Consider the following 20185-nt stretch of genomic DNA (forward strand, 5'->3'; position numbering starts at 1 on the left):
CAAGCATCATGATATGGGGATGTTTCTCATACTACGGTGTTGGGCCTATTTATCACATACCAGGGATCATGGATCAGTTTGAATACATCAGAATACTTGAAGAGGTCATGCTGCCTTATGCTGAAGAGGAAATGCCCTTGAAATGGGTGTTCCAACAAGACAACGACCCCAAACACACCAGTAAACGTGCAACATCTTGGTTCCAGACCAACAAGATTGACGTTATGGAGTGGCCAGCCCAATCCTCGGATCTTAATCCAATAGAAAACTTGTGGGGTGACATCAAAAATGCAGTTTCTGAGGCAAAACCAAGAAATAGAGAAGAACTGTGGAATGTAGTCCAATCATCCTGGGCTGAAATACCTGATCACAGGAGCCAGAAGTTGGGTGACTCCATACAACACAGATGTACAGCAGTTCTCAGAAACAGTGCGACTACAACCAAATATTCATTAAGTCATTCAAAGGGAAGCAAAATCTTCAAACATTTTTCAGTTTATATAGTGAATGTTTGAGTTTGTAAAGAAGAATACAAACAGTGCTATTTTTTTTAACCGTCTAATATTCACTTTTCTTCAATTTTTTTAGAAGAACAACACAAATTTGATATATTTTTCTTCATGTTTTGATTTGGAATAGAATGTGTTGTGTTCCCAATGCATTTGTGTGGATGGAAATAAAAGCTATTAGAAGGATTTTGAGCTTTATTCACTTTTTTCAACACACTGCTATTATTTTGAACACAACTGTATGTGTGTGTATATGTTTGTTTTTGTTTTTTCCCCCACAAAAGTGGAGTTACCCTTTAACTTTGAACATCTGACTAATAAAGTTAGAAGTTGAGTTTTACAATTGTTCTCTAGGGATCATTTGGAAGCTATAAGAAGGACTTTCTATGCCCCCCCCCCTTTTTTTTTTTTTTTTTTTTTTTTTAATTTAGGCAGTGTATAAAGAAACTATGTGCATTTTGTGTTTTGTATAGCCTTTCTTTATAAAAATTATTGAAATGGAAAGGATAGGAAAAAAGAAGAGTAAGGGGCACTTTAGGGTCTTTCTTTGTGAACAGTATTAGTGGTTCTTTTATGTAAATTATGTTTTGGACTGTAAGTTTATGAATCCATTATGAAAGCTCTGCATTCCAATACTGTGTTCTATATTTGTAACTTTATAATCAGCACTTGTGTTCTTTAGTTCCAGGGATTAAGCTTAAAGGGGAGTATTGCAGTTACTACTTCTTAGTCCAAGGTTTAAAAAATGGAGCGTGCAAGGCAACCATGCTTCACTCTGCCAATCAGATCAATGGAGCTGCCTCGCTTGTTTTGCTGCATCAACGACTGCATGATGGGCCCAAGACAGGCAATCCAGGTAAGTACAAGGAGTGACTCTGTCGCTGACCCATTCCAATTGAGATAAATATCCTAAAGTGTTACTAAAGTCTGACCTTTTTAAAAAAAAAAAAAAAATTTAAATAACAAACCTGTTCTACTTCCCTGCTCTGCAATGGTATTGCACAGAGTGGTCCCGATCCTACTTTTCAGTGGTCCCCTGCCGGCGACCTTGGCTCTTCCTCTTCTTTGTGTGTCCCCATAGCAAGCCATTTGCTAGGGAGCACATGGTGTGTGCTCACTCCCGACTTGTGTGTCTATGGAGCCGTGCTTCAGACTTGACACACTCACACACACACTCTCTCTCTACTGCATTTGATTGACAGCAGCAAGAGCCATCGGTTCCTACTGCTGTTCGAATCCCTGGGTGAGGTGGAAGAGAGGCGCGAAGAGATGCAGCCATACACAGTGCTGCTGATTTCCTTTCCCGTCTCTTCCCCTTCACACAGGGAAACTGAAAATGCAGTAAGGTAAAAAACAAAATGTTTTTAGCTTTTAGTATCACTTTTAAGTTAAAATAATCACATGGGCAAATGGTAAGCTGTATGCATTTGAGAGTTCTTTTCCCCGCTGTGTTGAAAATGGACCTCTTATTCTATGTAACTAGGTCAGACGCTATGGAGTCTCTGCTTTTAGTTGGTTCCTATCCCCAGCCCTGCCATTAACCTAGGTCCTAGCAGGGGCTGAAGGGGCCCACAGTCTGCAAATACTGTTAATGCAGATTTTCCCTGGACTACTGGCACCTCTTTCCTAGTCCTGACAACAGGACTAGGAAAGAGGTGCCAGTGTATTTGTATGGATCCTGTCAGTGGTGGGTCAAAAGATTTTCAGGACAATAGGGGCAAGAATTTCCTAAGGAATACAGTCTGTCACATGTTTATGTAAGTACTTTACTTTATTTGGGGCGGTTTATCATAATAGGCATGCATTGGTGTTAAGGTCTCCTTTAAATAAAACTATACGTTTATCCTAGGTAATATCAGTTTTGGATGAATTGACACTTTTAGGTATGAATACCAAATGCAAGCGTCCTAAAGTCACTCGTTTTGTGGCTTATCAGCAGCACCTAAAATATAAATGAACTTTCAGTTTAAATATACTAAAAGTATACAAAGTTTTGCAGTAAATCTTTTTGTAAAGTAACCAGAGCCTGAGTAGTAGAGCATGTCCCCTGTGACCATTCTGCATAGAGGGATCTTTGTTATGTGTATGGAAGCAGTGGTCTTTCTGCAGAAGTCCAGAACCCCCTGTGCTGAGTCAGTCCTATAGCTCTGCAATAAACTAATATCCTGCTGCCTGATTGTTAGAGAGCTCTGGGTCTGATTCAGCAGGGGTCAGGGGCGGACTGACAACTCATGGGGCCCCCGGGCAATAGGGGATCATGGGGCCCCTGTGTCCTTGCCCAAAATCAAAAAAGCCTATGAAAAAGGTACCAGGGGCATCTCATGGGGCCCCCTACTGACCCTGGGCCCTTGGGCAGTGCCCAAGTTTCCAGATGGTCAGTTTGTCCCCCGGCAGGGGTTGTCATAAATTTGCAGTGAGACCACTTCTTTCACACACAGAGCAAGGACCCTTGTATGCAGCATGCTGACAGGGGACAGGGTTTCCTACTTGAGGCTGTGGTTGCTTTCCAATGAACTGTAAGACATTGCACACCTTTTTGTTTGATGCACCTGGGATGTATTTAGCAAATTTTGTCAGAGTTTAGTTGGACTTTAAAGTCTGTGTAAAAAGCTGCCTTTGTGCCACTGTGCTTACAATTATCCCTTGATTAATTGAAGTGGTTGTAAACCTCAGACATGAAATATAAACAAAGCATATCTCTCTATAGTGTGTATTTGTCTCAATCTAGAGCACTAAGTGTCATTCCTGCCTGCTGCCTTGTTCCCCTGCTATCAGCTTGAGTCACCAACAAAAAATTTGGTGAGTGAGCTCCAGCAGATTGACAGCCGCAGCTCTGTTCCTGTGTGCTGTGTAAAAGGGGGTGTGTCCCTTCCCGCCAATCATCTCTCAGATCTGCCCTCACTGAGCTCTACAGAGTATAAGTTCAGCTCTCCACCCCGTTTTCTGACAGCTCAGACAAGGTTTATAAATTCTGAACCTTGAACGGATTTTAAGGACAAACGGCTGTAGATAAACACGTACAACTTATGTAGGAAGATTTGTTTCTTTTCTGTGTATCACATGAAGCCAGTCACTTCACTGGCTATTTGTGAGAGTTTACAACCACTTTAATGTTCCTGTTTTTCAGATTGCAGCACACTGAGCAATCTACCTCTTTTGGATGGTGATCAGGTTTTGATGAGGGAGAGGGCTCTGGCCCATGCTCGGGCCTTAGTGTTGGAGGAATTTTTCAGTAAGTACTGGGTGCCACATTCTCTTTGAATCATCATATCTGTCCATGAACTTTTCCCCCGTGTTATGAAAGATTATTTTTTTTTTGTTTTCCAGAGAGAAAAGATGGTGCGCAACCGCTTGCCCCTGCAAATGTTAACTCATTGAAGACTTTGTTTAAACTGACTCGAGATGCAGTTTTCAGAATTTATGAAAGCAAGTTGCCCAGTGACAAGCAGGATGAAAAACCCAACAGCTCCGGAGCTGTCCCTGCTGGTAAGTGTCCAGTATTGACAATGGATGCATCCAAATACTCTGAGATATTGGTAGACATATGTTAAAATGACAGCTGTTGAGTCCCTTACTTAACCTGGACTGTTTATGGCAATATTTTCTTATACTTAAGTAAAACTGTATTTTTAAATTTAATTTTCATCAATAAGTAGCTGCCAGTTGGATTCCGCGTTTTTAAGTCTCTATTATTCAGTGTCCAGTGAAGTTCTGACACTGTAAAGCTACTACAAGAAGTAAACATTTCCTAATTGAAACCTATAATCATAGAGCACTGGATCTTATTTAAAGTGATACTAAATGTTCAATTTTTATTTTAATTAACAAACATGCTATACTTACGTGCTCTGTGCAGTGGTTTTGCACAGAGCAGCTGCAATCCTCCTCCTCTTGGGTCCCCCTTGAGCAGTGCCCCCTTAGCAAGCTGCTTGATATATGGGCACTAGTGTGTGCTCGCTCCTTAGCCACGTTCTCTGTGTCCATAAGACACAGCAGAGCACAGTTCGCCCCCTCCCCCTTCCGCTCCCTCCTCACTGACTGTGATTGAAAGCAGTGGGTGCAAAGGGCTCCCACTGCTGTGTCTCAGCCAATGGGGAGGGTGAGACCCAGGAGAGCTGAGGCTCTTGTGCACAGCACTGGTAAGTATTATGGGGGGGCTGCTGCACACTGATGGTTTTTTTTTTTTTTTTTTACCTTTTATGCATGGAAAGCATGTAGGTAAGCTTACCAAAGTCCATTTTCAATATTTAAAAATCTGCAGCTTTAATTAAAAAAAGAAAATGCCTGATGATCTAGTCATGAAGGTCTTTGTTCCTGTCTCTCAAATGTGCTCCTGCAGTGTTACCCAGGCAAATAGCTCTCTGATGGTGGCTATATGTGGCTGCTTTAGGACACATTGTGCAGGCATGGACCACTTATGTCACTGTTGGGTAATCTTCCCTGAGATGTGCCAAGCAGCAGTCACTGGACTGCTTTAGGCCTCGTTTACACTTGACTGTTTTTCCAACTCTTGCCAAATGCCCTTATAGCGTTTGCCAAGCGTTGGTCCGGCATTTGCGGAGCGTTTTTAATGCTCCGCAAACGCCACATGCACGGTTTAGCGGGGGTTGCTAGGCACTTGCTAAGCATTAAAAACGCCCCACAAACACCTATAATGAAGTTTGAATGGTGTTACCGCTCCGCAAACGCCCCGCAACCGCACCGCAAACGCCAGCCGGGTGTTTGCGGAGCGGCACCATAGACTCAAATAGGAGGCTTCAACTCCTCCTGACTCGACCAGAGGCGTCCGTTTTGCCACGACGCTAATGCTCCCGTTTGAACAGCACTATGTGCTGCAATGTGCAGAATTTTCCCAGGCGTTTGGAAAACTGTAAAAACGCTTCCCAAACGCCTGTCTGCCGCTTGCTAACAAGGCTAGTGTGAACGTAGCTTTAGTCAGGAAAGGGCTGCAAGCAATCAGTAGTGCTGAAATGCAACAAAGGATGAAAGTCCACACTACCTGTGTTTTTATAGCCCATTCCTAAAATGCAGGCCACAATATGTTGCCTTGTGGTGTAAGAGTTCTTTCTGTTTAACACAGTGGAGAGAAAACTGTGAGTGGAGGAAAGGCTGATTGCATGACCTTGACAGGTAACTGGGCTCTCCTCCTGGCTTTTTTCTTTCTCTCCTGATTTTACTAGTACTATGCTGCTCTCAGTGTCCCACCACTAGGCTTTATAAGTGTGTGTGTCCTTTCATTTTTTTTTTTTTTTTTTGCGAGGGTATGACTGTGGTAAGGGAATGCTGCAGCTTTATAAATAAAGCTCTTAATGTCATTCCATTAGGGCCAGTTCACACCAGAACGTGTTCAGTGTGCGTTTCCCGTACCGCGTTCAACACGCACTGCACTTGCGATCGGCAGCGGTTGTCAGCGTTAACCCCAAATGCAGGTCGTAAACGCAGTACAGTGTGTTTTTTAAAGTAGTGTATGCACTTTTGGTGCAGTCTGGAATGATTTCAGCCATTCATTTGAACCTGCACTGCATTTGGATTGCATTTGAATAGCACAGGAACACACAGCCTGTTCCAGTGAAATTCATGGTGTGAACCAGCCCTTAGAGTTTGCATCTACTGTTAAAAGATACTGTTTCAAAGGTTGTGCACAGCCACATTTGTTTTGTGTCAAAAACCTCAATCTTCTAGGACAAATCCATTTTGGTCTCATGGTGGGGGCATATGCAGGTCTCCCTCTGTGGAATTAATGTAGTACGTGTATGGTATCAATGAAACCGGTTGCATACAGGAAAATACACTCACCAGCCACTTTATTAAGTACACATGTTCAATTGCTTGGCAACCCAAATTGCTAGTCAGCCCATCACATGGCAGCAACTCAATGCATTTAGGCATCTAGACGTGGTGAAGACAATTGCTGAAGTTCAAACCCAGCATCAGAATGGGGATGAAAGGGGATTTAATTGACTTTGAACGTGGCATGGTTGTTTGTGCCAGACAGGCTGGTCTGAGTTTTTCAAAACTGCTGATCTACTGGGATTTTCACACACAACCATCTCTAGGGTTTACAGAGAATGGTCTGAAAAAAAGAAAATACCCAGTGGATGGCAATTGTGTGTACAAAAATCCCTTGTTGATGTCAGAGATCAGAGGAGAATGGGAAGACTGGTTGCTGCAACATTCAGATGGTAGGGTCAGAATTTGCTGTAAACACGAAAGCATGGATCCATCCTGCCTTGTATCAATGGCTCAGGTTGGTGGTGGTGTAATGATGGAAATGGAGGAAATTTTCTTGGCACTAGCAAGGTGCACCTAATAAAGTGGCCGGTGAGCGTATCTTCACAAAAATCCAATATGTAAATAAATAGCCCTAAACACATGAACCCCTATAATGAAACCAAATATTCTAAAGTGCGTATCAAAAAAATATTCAAAATGTATACAATCCCAAAAAGATAAAATAAAACTATAAATCACTTATATCCAAAAATCGTGTAAATAAAGTCACTCCAATAAACTTTGTGTCCACAGTCCAACTTATCGGATACTTTGGTGCCGAGCCCCTCCACTGGCTCTCAAACGGACAACAAATTACCTAAAACAAAAAAAAAAGGAAAAACTCAGTGCATTACCTTAATAAATAAATAAATATCATACCCTTTCCCATATAGCTTAACCTCCCTGGCGGTATTCCCGAGTGTAGCTCGGGGTAAAGTTTCAGTACCAAAAGCAGTAACCCCGAGCTACACTCGGGCTTACCATGCGGCGTTGCATAGGGATTCCCTGCAGAGCTTACCTTGTCCTGCGCTCCCGCGATGCATCCCCTGCAGCGTCCCCGGCCATCTCCTCCGGCTGATGCTGGCATCTGGCTTCCGTGTTCCGGTCCCTGTGACGTCGGGACGTACGGGCGCCGGAACCGGCGGCAAATTTGAAAATTTAAAAAAAGACTTTTTTTTAAAACTATTATTTCATAGCAAAACATTGCTGTATCAAAGCATTTCACATGCATTTTGTCCTGCGCCCTGTCTGCATTTTGACTGTTCTTTCTGCCTGGAAACTTGGAAAAGTCCACGGCGTCCAAAAAGCATCCCTTTAGGTCAAAAGCGGTTTTAGACCGGCTAGAGAACAGCGATAGTAAATCAGAACCACTTGCAGAATTGAGTGATAATGATTCGTGGAGAAATTCGTCATCAGACACTAAAAACAATTCTGCAACTTTGCTCAGTGATGTGCGAACTTGGCGCTATATTTCAAATTTCAGTGTTTTTGGTTTGATTATATTATTGAATTAAATTTATTATTATTATATTATTATTTTTTATGAGTATTTATTAAATTATAATTTATGATTTTGTGTTTCAAGTTTTATCATACCCGGGATGTTTACTAGACTCTTGTCCGGACAGATTTCAGGGAGATATTCCTAAATTACAGGCCTACAATAAAAAAAATACATATTTCCATGCAAAAAAATGGTACCGCTTTTGGTACAAAATTCCTGACATAATCATACCGCCAGGGAGGTTAATGCATCTTCAAAAATTTTTGTGCAAGATTCATATAGTGCAAAAATGTCAACACTGTGCAAAAATGGGTGATAGTGCGTCACTCTGAATACAGCAATCCAAGTGACCACAACAGTGTACACTTCTAAAGTGCAAAGCCTATATAACCTTACCAGAAAGCAGAAATAAAACGCCTTATTAGTATAGTAGAAATCAGCAGCACAATTCCACACCTTTCCTCCACTCCTGAAACGTACTTCCTAGGATATCCTCCACCACATTCTCCTGAATGTGCTCATGGCTTAAGGAAGCACCTCACAGGACTCCAAAGTGCTCATGCAAGTAATAGATGAATAAAATATATAGTGTAATTCTGTTTTTTTTTCAAATGTTAAATTCTATACTTTATTTAACTGCTTACAATGATAAAATGAATAAAAGCATATTCCCATGCCCTTCAAACATCTCAGGGTTGCCGAGCAGCTTCTAGAATGTTTGACATGCGGTTTCCAGTCTTCAAAATGGCCGACGTGCCACTTCCGTTTCATTTTGGAAACTGGAAATCAGCAAAAGTAGTGCTGGAACTACTTTTTAAATCGGTGAGACCGGTTCTATTGCCGGTCATAAGGTGATCGTTGTCGTACGATTTGACACTTTCAAATCATATGACAAGTCGCATCGGCTGTGAACCAGGGCTAAATGTCTCTTGTTAAAAGCTATGCCTGTCACAATTTTATTTCAGAATATCAAACAGCCTTGCTGAATCCATCTGACTGGCCAGAGAGAAATGTACTTCAAAATCTGGAAAACTTTGAGAAAATGCAGCAGAGAATCCGGTGAGTGCTAATGTTCATCAGAGAGTAATGTTCACTTGCTGCCAGAGAATGCAAAGTATTTGCACTAAAGGTCCCCATCTTTTATTTTACAATATATGTTTGAGAAAAAGCTTTGCATGTAGAAGAGAACAGTCAACAGACATCAGGGCCAGTAGTGTTGGGATCATAAAACCAAACCAACCACACCACAATCAAATAGGCCTAATATACACCATACTAAAAAACAAAATACAATTAGGGTGCCAATATAACAACACATTCCTCTAGAGAGATGAGTGGAGGTTGGAATCCTCCAAATATGTTGTTCATTTTCACTTTTGGTCCCTGACTTCTAAGGCTTTGCACATAGTCCCAATTTGTTTTTTGGAATTTTACGCTTTAAGGTCTGTATAGTATCGAGCAATATTGCACTGGCATATACGTTGAAAGAGTCTGAGGCTATCAATACATAACTGTTGTCATATATCCTGTGGAGGATGACGATTGATAATATACTACAATAACTAGTTGCAGTCTGTTCTTAGGCAGATTACATGGGCGGTAAGATCAGTGTTTTCTGGAAAAAGGGAATACCAAAATAGCTTAAAATTCCCACAATATTAAAGGGACACTCAGTCCCCATTTCAGAGACACAAGGAGAGGGGAATGGTCAGAATACATCCAAAGCAAATCCATGAAGACGGCTGAGGAGAGTGTTAAATGAAGGCATTATCACTCCTGGATAGTGTGGAATGGCAGAAGAATTGACGAGGGTGCTGGTGAAGCCATCTCCAAGCATTCAATAAGTCTAATGAGCAAATGGTTGGAGCAAAGGGAACAGTCTTGTATACAGGGTGGGAGGGGGGGTGCTTGAGTTTAAAGGGAAGACACAGGGAGCATAGGGTCCAATACTGGGCAGCATGCATTATTCAAATTCCCAACCCAAGTAAGAGGGAATAGAAGAAAACCTGCCAGTTACCCGCAATGCATTGCATATAAACCTTTTTTCTGTTGGGGTCCAGTTTGAGACCCCCCAAATGTAAAAGGAGCGTATACTTCACCAGCGGAGTGCACTGGACCTTGACACTTTTTTTGGGGGGGTTTGACAGGTGCTCCGGATAGAGTATGGCTTTTATCAGCCTTTTTATCGTATCTCGATTGAATTTCTTACAGGGCATCTATGCTATCCAGCTCAGCAGACCACTTACTGGGCCGAAAGGACAATCAAAAGGAAGGCCTGACACTGCTGGATGCCAAGGAATTACTGAAATACTTCACTCCGCAAGGGCTAGCAATTGGAGAGCTCCAACCCTTGCCGGTCCAGAGAGGGTAAAAGTCAATTTTACTATATCTGTAGAGTATTATACAACAGGCATATTATAGCCCCTTATCTCATGAAATCCTATGCTTGCGAAGTCATGGTATTCAAGGTGTGAAAAGTATATGGGATTCAGAAAAAAATGATTATTCGTTGGACACTAGTTGCACATAAAAAACCCATTGAATGAAAAAAAAAAATATACCACAATCTACAAAAATTGCAAAGGCGCGGTCCAGACCCAAGCCTTCATTATATATTGAAACAACTACATACTGAACTTGGTGATTGTAAGTGAAAAAAGAAAAGAACAATCTTGTCTATACTTGCCTGCTCTGTGCAATAGCATTACACAGAGTGGCCCCGATCCTTCTGTTCTCGGTCCCCCGCCAGCGCTCCTGACTCCTCCTCCTCTGTTCAGTGCCCCAAATAGGAAGCTGATTCCCATGGGAGCACTCTTGAGGTTCGCTCCCGAGTCCCGCTGCTGCATCCATTGACACAGACAGCGGGACTTGGCCCCGCCCCCCAATCCCCCATCACTCGACTGACAAGAGAGGGAGCCAATGGCTCCTCCTTTTATTGATCTGCCCAGGGAGGAAGGACAAAGTCAGGAGAGCCGCAGCTCCTCTGCGCAGCACTGGATCGTAATGGGGCTCAGGTACGTATAAGGGAGGGAGAGGGGGGAGTATGTGACACAGAAGATTTTTTCCTGAATGCATAGAATGGCTTTAGGACCATTTTAAGAGTAACTCAATTTTTTTGTTGAGAATAAACATTCCTCTCTGAGTGATCTATGATCTTTGTTGCAGATTCCTACCTGTTTCTGCTTTGAAAGAATAGCGTTTAGCTAGATCATGTCTTTTGCAGGACTGATTCTGAATGGCAGTGACTAATTCCTTACAAGCAGCTGTTGCACTTGCTTGATTCTGATGTGAGAAGTTACAGTGTCTGCATCCCTTTAGAAGTGATTGTTATGGAGTATCTCACCAAAAATTACATTTTTTTTTGTAGAGGATATCTAAAACAAGACTTCTTCACACAGGCAGGAGATGACCTTTCTGGAGTGTTCTGTACACCAATTCAAGTGCACTGAATTTATAGAAAATTAGAGAAGCTGCAAGTTGAAAAGGACGTGTAATTTTTATAACTAATTTACAATATGGCTTTTGTAGCAAATTGTATATGCTATTTTTTTATTTGCTATATATTTTTTATCTATGGACGTGGAGTTGACCTTCAATTTTTGCTTAACTACCACAGGTGATGCATCTTTAAGATGGTCTTATCATAGATACACTATATTGCCAAAAGTATTGTGACACCCCTCCCCCTCCAAATCATTGAATTCAGGTGTTCCAATCACCTCCATGGCCACAGGTGTATAAAATCAATCACCTAGGCATGCAGACTGCTTCTACAAACATTTGTGAAAGAATGGGTCGCTCTCAGGAGCTCAGTGAATTCAAGCGTGGTCCCGTGATAGGTTGTCACCTGTGCAATAAGTCCATCTGTGACATTTCCTGGCTACTAAATATTACACGGTCAGCTGTTAGTGGGATTATAACGAAGTGGAAGCAACTGGGAACAGCAACTCAGCCACCAAGTGGTAGGCCACATCACATGACAGAGCGGGGTCAGCACATGCTGAAGCACACAGTGCACAGAAGTCGCCAACTGTCTGCAGAGTCAATACCTAAAGACCTCCAAACTAGGTGTGGCCTTCAGATTAGCACAACAACAGTGCCTAGAGAGCTTCATGGAATGGGTTTCTATGGCTCAGCAGCTGCATCCAAGCCTTACATCACCAAGTGCAATGCAGAGTGTCGGATGCAGTGGTGTAAAGCACGCTGCCACTGGACTCTAGAGCAATGGAGACGTGTTCTCTGGAGTGACCAATCACGCTTCTCTGTCTGGCAATCTGATGGACGTGTCTGGGTTTGGCGGTTGCCAGGAGAACGGTACTTACCTGATTGCACTGTGCCAAGTGTAAAGTTTGGAGGGGGGATTATGGTGTGGGGTTGTTTTTCAGGGGTTGGGCTTGGCCCCCTAGTTCCAGTGAAGGGAACTCTTAAGGCGTCAGCATGCCAAACATTTTGGAAAATTTCATGCTCCCAACTTTGTGGGAAGAGTTTGGGGATGGCCCCTTCCTGTTCCAACATGACTGTGCAATACCATTGCAGAGATCAGGTAAGTATACCATGGTTTTTATTTTAATTTAAAATTATTTAGCTTTAACAATCACTTTTAAAATAGATTCTGGAATAGAATTTAGTCTGTCACAGGTAAATTTCCCCAGATCACTGGAAACTGCTTTGTTTTACAAAGTAGACAACCACTAGGTGTCACCGCTAAACCTTCTGATTCCTTTACTTTACACTCACACTGTGCAAAAGAATTTCGAGTTCACACCATTAATAATGGGGAGAGATGTTTAAGGACTAGGACAGGAATCTAAAAAAAGGATATATATATATATATATATATATATATATATATATATATATATATATATATATATATATATATATATATATATATATAATATGTGTGTTTTTTTTTCTATGAACTATGTACACTTGACTGCCTGACTTCCTTACTTGAATTACTGATTAGCAAATGCGTTTAGAATGATTGAGAGCGGGTGAACTCATCAAATCTAAACTGACACACGCTCCTCTGTTAGCTCTTGCAATGAAGGTAAAGTAGTTTTCTGTTGCTTGACTGGACCTCATCATCATGGGCACTTGTATAGGGAGAACCAGTGGATTCTGTCACTCACAAATATTAGTTACCTTTTAAATTCCTAACCAGTTCCCCACCGCCATATAGCAGATGTATTGCTACTAGGTGGCCGCTCTGTGCAAAATCACGTATAAATACATGATTTTGCACTTCTTGGTTGAAGGGGCGTGTGCACTCCCGGTGCACCACTTCTGTTGTGATTAGTCACATCAGAAGCCAATCAGCATGTGCCTTTGATTGCCCTAGATGTTTAACCCCTTCCCGGCCAGTGTCAGTGCATATTTTTAGCACTGAACACTGTATCAGTGTCACTGGTTCCCACAAATTGTCAGTTAGTGCCAGATTGTCCGCTGCAATATCACAGTCCTGCTATAAGTTGCTGATCACCGCCATTACTAGTATTAAAAGAAAAAAAAAATGTCAAAGTATATACTGTAGATTGTAGACCAGGGGTGGGCAAACTTTTTGACTTGAGGGCCGCAATGGGTTCATATATTGGACCCGGGGGCCGGACCAAGAGTAGATGAATGATGTGTATGTGTCATCCATAGTAAGTATAGTAATATTCCCCCATAGTAAGCATAGTAATTAATCCCCCATAGTAATTAATCCCCCATATAGTAATTCATCCCCCATAGTAATTCATCCCCCATATAGTAATTCATCCCCCATAGTAATTCATCCCCCATAGTAATTCATCCCCCATATAGTAATTCATCCCCCATAGTAATTCATCCCCCATATAGTAATTCGTCCCCCATATAGTAATTCGTCCCCCATATAGTAATTCGTCCCCCATAGTAATTCATCCCCCCTATAGTAATTCATCCCCCCTATAGTAATTCATCCCCCATAGTAATTCATCCCCCATAGTAATTCATCCCCCATAGTAATTCATCCCCCATATAGTAATTCATCCCCCATAGTAATTCATCCCCCACATAGTAATTCATCCCCCACATAGTAATTCATCCCCCACATAGTAATTCATCCCCCATATAGTAATTCATCCCCCATATAGTAAGTCCCCCATATAGTAATTCATTCCCCATATAGTAAGTCCCCCATATAGTAATTCATTCCCCATATAGTAAGTCCTCCATATAGTAATTAATTCCCCATATAGTAAGTCCCCCATATAGTAATTCATTCCCCATATAGTAAGTCCTCCATATAGTAATTCATTCCCCATATAGTAAGTCCCCCATATAGTAAGTCCCCCATATAGTAAGTCCCCCATATAGTAAGTCCCCCATATAGTAAGTCCCCCATATAGTAAGTCCCCCATATAGTAAGTCCCCCATATAGTAAGTCCCCCATATAGTAAGTCCCCCATATAGTAAGTCCCCCATATAGTAAGTCCCCCATATAGTAAGTCCCCCATATAGTAAGTCCCCCATATAGTAATTCATCCCCCATATAGTAAGTCCCCCATATAGTAATTCATCCCCCATATAGTAAGTCCCCCATATAGTAATTCATCCCCCATATAGTAAGTCCCCCATATAGTAATTCATTCCCCATATAGTAAGTCCCCCATATAGTAATTCATTCCCCATATAGTAAGTCCTCCATATAGTAATTAATTCCCCATATAGTAAGTCCCCCATATAGTAATTCATTCCCCATATAGTAAGTCCTCCATATAGTAATTCATTCCCCATATAGTAAGTCCCCCATATAGTAAGTCCCCCATATAGTAAGTCCCCCATATAGTAAGTCCCCCATATAGTAAGTCCCCCATATAGTAAGTCCCCCATATAGTAAGTCCCCCATATAGTAAGTCCCCCATATAGTAAGTCCCCCATATAGTAAGTCCCCCATATAGTAAGTCCCCCATATAGTAAGTCCCCCATATAGTAATTCATCCCCCATATAGTAAGTCCCCCATATAGTAATTCATCCCCCATATAGTAAGTCCCCCATATAGTAATTCATCCCCCATATAGTAAGTCCCCCCCCTGTGTCAATTCACTTACCTTTGGTCCGCGCGTTCCTCTCGTATTCCCGCGCCGTTCTGGTCTTCAGGGAGGACTGTGAGAGGAGTTCGTCACGCTGCCCCGCCTACATCCTGGCTGCCCCGCCTACATCCTGACAGCTGCAGAGTCCTGACGTCCGAGAGGAGGGAGGGGGGCGGCCATCCGAGAGGGGGGGCGGCCATCCGAGAGGAGAGGAGGGGAGAGGAGGAGGGAGGGGAGAGGAGGAGAGGAGGGAGGGGAGCGGGCGCCCGGCACACAGGAGAGCCGCATCTAAATTTGTAAAGAGCCGCGGCTTGCCGACCACTGGCCTTGCGGGAGCCTAGCTCCGCGGGCCGGATTAAAAGGTCCGCCGGGCCGTATACGGCCCGCGGGCCGTAGTTTGCCCATTGCTGTTGTAGACGCTATAAATTTAGCATAAATCAATATACGCTTATTGGGATTTTTTTTTCTTTTTTACCAAAATTATGTAGCAGAATACATATTGGCCTAAGTTTATGAAGACATTAGATTTTTTATTTTTTTTTTTATTGTATATGTTTTATAGTGGAAAGTAAGTAAACTTTTTATTTTTATATATATATATATATATATATATATATATATATATATATATATATATAATTTATTTATTCCAAAATAGTCGGTTTTATAGCACAAGTTTAAAACAAAACCCCAGTTGTCAATGATCAAATACCACCAAAAGAAAGCTCTATTTATGAGGGAAAAAAAATCCATAAATTGAATTTATGTACAGCGTTGCATGACTGCGCAATTGTCAGTTAAAGTAACGCAGCACCATATAGCAAAAAATGGCCTGGTGATGAAGGGGGATAAATCTTCAAGTGGTTAAAGTCCAACTTCTGGCAGATTTAAAAGAAAAAAAAAGAAAAAAAAATTTCATGCAGTGAAGCTTTGCCTGCACTGCCAAGGTTCATTGCTTGTTTTGTGTATGGGAGAGGAGAAACACCAATCTTCTGTTCCTCTGGAAGCCAGTGCTCCCCCACAATCTGGTGGTGGACTGTCCCTCAGCGTCTTCACATCCAATGCAGGGCTATGGACCCTGCTGTGGTCTTATTGACATCAGGTTCCTAGACCAGTTGGATGTGAGGGTGCAGACTCTACTGGGAGGAGTGTAGCGACGGCTAAGTAAATCTTATTCCCCCCCCCCCCCCCCCCAAGGCATAAATGAGCAATGAACCTTAATTTTTATTTGCCTGAAGATGGGCTTTAATTTTTATCTTGTTGCCCAAGCTTATGGTCACCTGTGTGCTTCGTGGTATCCCCCATCTATATGACATATGGGTAAGTAGGTCCACAATGATGGTCCACTAGCAAATCCTATAAGATTAGAAGGGGTGGGTCAGCACCAACAATGAGGATTCTAGGGTTTGGGGCGCCCCCAGGGGTGTGTGGGCACTTGACAGTGACATGGGCATGCAGTTGACAATGATTGACACTTTATAAAAATTCTTTCCCTTCATTGATTTTCTTCATTGTATTTCTTCCTTCATGTGTCATGACGTTTTTTATGTTTTATTTGTTTACTTTACAACATTATATTAATTTTTGCAGGAGTAGCACTGCTTTCAACTGCAAAAAGAAAGTCAGATATATCTATGGCCTGCTTGGGAAGGTACTGACAGTCCTAGCATAGATGTACTTTCCCTAGTCATTAAAGGAGATGCGGTACGCTCTGTGCATTTCTGTGGCCTGTTTTCAGCTGACTGCGGGCTGAAGCCACTCAGCCGGTCCAAGCTGCGAAAGATCCCAACTTTAAAGTTAGGATTTACCCCAGAGTCTGGAGCAGCACCTGGCTCAGCCTCTCAGCAATCTGCTGGGAGCCTGAGCCAGCCACTCCACCCCCCTCCACAACCCAGCGCTTCAGTGAGTGCAGGGGGGAAGAGCAGACAGCAGTGACTGATAGTCACCGCTCTCTGCTCAGAGCAGCAGTGAGAACTCTGCTATCAGCAGTCATGTGATTGCTGAGTTCTCACACTTGGAGCCAGCGGGGGACAGATGCTGCATCCACCTTGGAAAGTTTAATTTGGGGGGAAAAAGTATACACATTCTCTTTAAAATAGATGTTTTTTGTTTATTTTCTTTTAACCTCTTTACAATTATCTCAGGCACGGGTGTCAAACTGGCGGCCCTCCAGCTGTTGCCAAAATACAAGTCCCATGAGGCATTGCAAGATTGACAGTTACAAGCATGACTCCCAAAGGCAGAAGCATGATGGGACTTGTAGTTTCTCCAACAGCTAGAGGGCCGCCAGTTTGACACCCCTCTAGGGTACAGTATATGTGGCTGTAAAAGGGTGGGCTTTAACACCCACATGCCACTTATGCATCGCCAGGCAGCCAATGTTTCTTTGCTGAGACTGCATTCAGCACAGAGACCGACCTGTGATAGACAGCTCTTAGTCTCTGCTAATGACTGATAGCCAGCTGGAATGGCCCCTGATCATGTGACCACTGTAAGATGTGATCAAGTGATTGGTGGATCTTTTCTGCTCCTCCAGCATTCAGAACTTTTTAGAGGGACCCCTAGGTGGGCATAATTAAGCACTCGGTGTGAATAGTTATAACCGTAAATTGTATGTCAAGCCAAAACCTTTTATTTCTAGTTTTGTAGGGAATGAGGAAGGATTACAACTCCTGTTGGGTTTTTGCTGCTATTTGTGGGATTGTTATGACAAATTTGCCCTCATTTCCTGTCCTGCTGACAACCATTTTACCAAGCAGAACGTGAGAGCAAATTTCCAACAGGGACACAGAAATTAAAAATCTGACAGGGGTTCTTGTCTTACCCTATTTTACTGAAGAAATTCTGCTTTTATTTCTGTGTTGCTTTTATGTAGTAACAGGCTACCTGGTTGTATAGTTTAGGTTGGTCTTAATATTACATGGTTTTAGTAAATTTATAGGAGGCTTGTCAATCAAATCCTGAGAGTGGGGGTGGACTGCACTGTACGTGTCCATAGACACACAGTGTGGTTCAGGATCAAGCCTGCACGATTGCCCCCATAGCAAGCTGCTTTCTATGTGACCACTCAAAGAAGAGGGGAAGCTAAGACTGCCAACAAGGGACCCCAGAAGAGGAGGATTGAGGCTGCTCTGTGCAAAAACCATTGACATGTTTATAAAGGTTTAAACAAAAAAAATCACTTTAAAGTTGATTTGTATGGTCAGATTATTATTTATTTATTTATTTTAATATAATTTATTTTGTATCGAGTTTTAAAGGATTTACAACAAACAAAGTGCCAATTGGAGAACCTCAAGAGTCTTATACCAAAACATCAGAATTTTATAAGTGTTTTCGTTGTACACTTCACATATAAAAGACCTAGAGGTAGCCTCCCAAATCCTGCTGCATTGATCCAAGGCAATATTACATTGAAGGATTCAGGGCACTTGTGCATATAAAGGTGTGTATCAGGGAAAAGGGGACAGGCATCTTGAAGCAACTTATAGGAAATTAGACCCCATTGATATGGACCCTGGAATGCAGATGCGTTCAAAAAGAGTAGGCTTCCCTAGGGTCAGAGAGGGAAGCTTGGAGAAGAAAAAGTGCCGTATCTGTAGGTAAACATAATACTGATGAGGAGGCATATGAGTAGCTTTTTGAATTTCAGAAAAGGGTCTAAGCTTTCGGGTAACTGGGTGGACTAAGTGACACAGTTGAAATAGGTTGGCTTTGGCCCAGGGACCTATACAGGCCAGGGTCAGACTATCAGGAAGACTAAGGTTAAGTATGACATTGATCGGAGGTCAAATCTATCCCTACACGGCCGCCATTTAGACAACGTAAAATGCATGGGCCCGAGCAGGAGAGGCTTGTAAGAGGCAATTGCAATGTTGGTCATAGACCAGAGTAGAGAACAAGGGTGCAATGGACTTAATTAAAGCCATTCAATCTCGGCCCATTTTATTAGGGGGGTGCTGAGAGGACCACGAGACAAGAGTGCGGAGGTGAGTGGCCAAATAATACGACACAAGGTCTGGAACCCCCAGACCTCCCCTAGATCGAGGAGAGAGGAGGACTGTATGGGCAATTCGGTGAGATTTATTATGCCAGATAAAGTGGAGGAAGGATTTCTGAAGGGAATGCAGCTTGGACATGGGAATAGGAACAGGAAGCGTCTCAAACAGATACAAAAGCTTGGGCAGTATGGTCATCTTTAGCACATTAATCCTGCTGAGGAAGGAGATGGCAAGGTTGTCCCAAGATTTTAAGGATTGAGAAATATTGTGAAAAAGGGGGGAAAAGTTGGCTTCATAAAGGGAGTGGTAAGAGGAGGTAAGGTTGGTACCGAACTACCTCAAGGAGTGGGGCACCAGCGATAGGGATAATTTGACTGAAGAGAAGATAAAATTTCAGAGCGTATGAGGAGCGGTAAAGCTTCAGTTTTAAACTCGTTAACCTTATAACCTGACAGGGCGCCAAAGAGCTGTACAGTACGATGTAAAACAGGAAGAGTAGTGTGGGGCTATGTCAGTGTCAGCAGTATATCATCAGCGAACAAAGACAGCTTAAAGTCACTATTGTGGGTGCGTATGCCATGGATATCCGGGTTGGATCTAATAGCTATAGCCAGGGGTTCCAAACAGAGAATAAACAGTAGTGGGGAAAGAGGGCATCCCTAGCGTGTACCATTGAACATCCGAAAAGAAGGGGATAGGAACGATGCTAATTTGACCCGGGAAGAGGGAGTGGAGTAAAGAACTTTCAAAGTATCCACAAACGGACCGCTAAACCCAAACCTTTCTAAGACTAGAAACCTATACGGCCAACCTAATCGGTCAACCACTTTTTGGGCCTCTAAGCTCAACAGGAGAATAAGATTCGGGGACTAATTGACAAGATCGATCAAGTCAATGGTCCTCCTGCTGTTATCTGCTGCGTGTCCAGCCGGAACAAAGCCCACCTGGTCTCTGTATATAAGCTTAAAGATACATTTGGCCAATCTAATTGCCAGTATTTTCATGAAAATCTTGTAGTCTGAGTTTAATAGGGCTATGGGACGATAATTATCTGGCAAGGAATTGTCCTTATCTGCCTTGGGGATCATAGAAATATATGCGCGTGTAAATCATCGTGCAGAGATGTCGAAACAACTTCAGAAGATGGGGGGCTAAGACGCCAATGAAGGACTTGTAATATGAGTAAAGGAGACCGTCCGGTCCTGGGGACTTGTGATTAGGAAGGTGTTTAACAACATCCAATAATTCTTCGATGGAAATTTCTGCGTTCAAAGCTGTAACATCGGAGGGAGACAAACACGGCAAATGTAAGGAGTCAAAAAAGGCCTCAAAAGCAGATA

The 20185-nt window shown here is 42.5% G+C and overlaps 1 protein-coding gene across 2 annotated transcripts in view; it reads left to right on the forward strand.

Annotated features, from left to right (window-relative positions):
* MTBP (MDM2 binding protein) overlaps positions 1-20185 on the forward strand; it is a 104493-nt gene that overhangs the window by 36602 nt on the left and 47706 nt on the right. For both annotated transcript variants that reach the window (XM_089677544.1, XM_089677543.1), the window contains exons 12-16: positions 1192-1365; positions 3637-3741; positions 3837-3995; positions 8751-8844; positions 9997-10152. In XM_089677544.1, the coding sequence (XP_089533670.1) occupies positions 1192-1365; positions 3637-3741; positions 3837-3995; positions 8751-8844; positions 9997-10152 (688 nt within the window). The remainder of the gene's footprint in view (positions 1-1191; positions 1366-3636; positions 3742-3836; positions 3996-8750; positions 8845-9996; positions 10153-20185) is intronic.

The sequence above is a fragment of the Staurois parvus genome, unplaced genomic scaffold, assembly GCF_062004578.1.
Source record: "Staurois parvus isolate SC_StPar_1 unplaced genomic scaffold, SC_StPar_1.0 ptg000187l, whole genome shotgun sequence".
In the NCBI taxonomy this organism is placed as follows: domain Eukaryota; kingdom Metazoa; phylum Chordata; class Amphibia; order Anura; family Ranidae; genus Staurois; species Staurois parvus.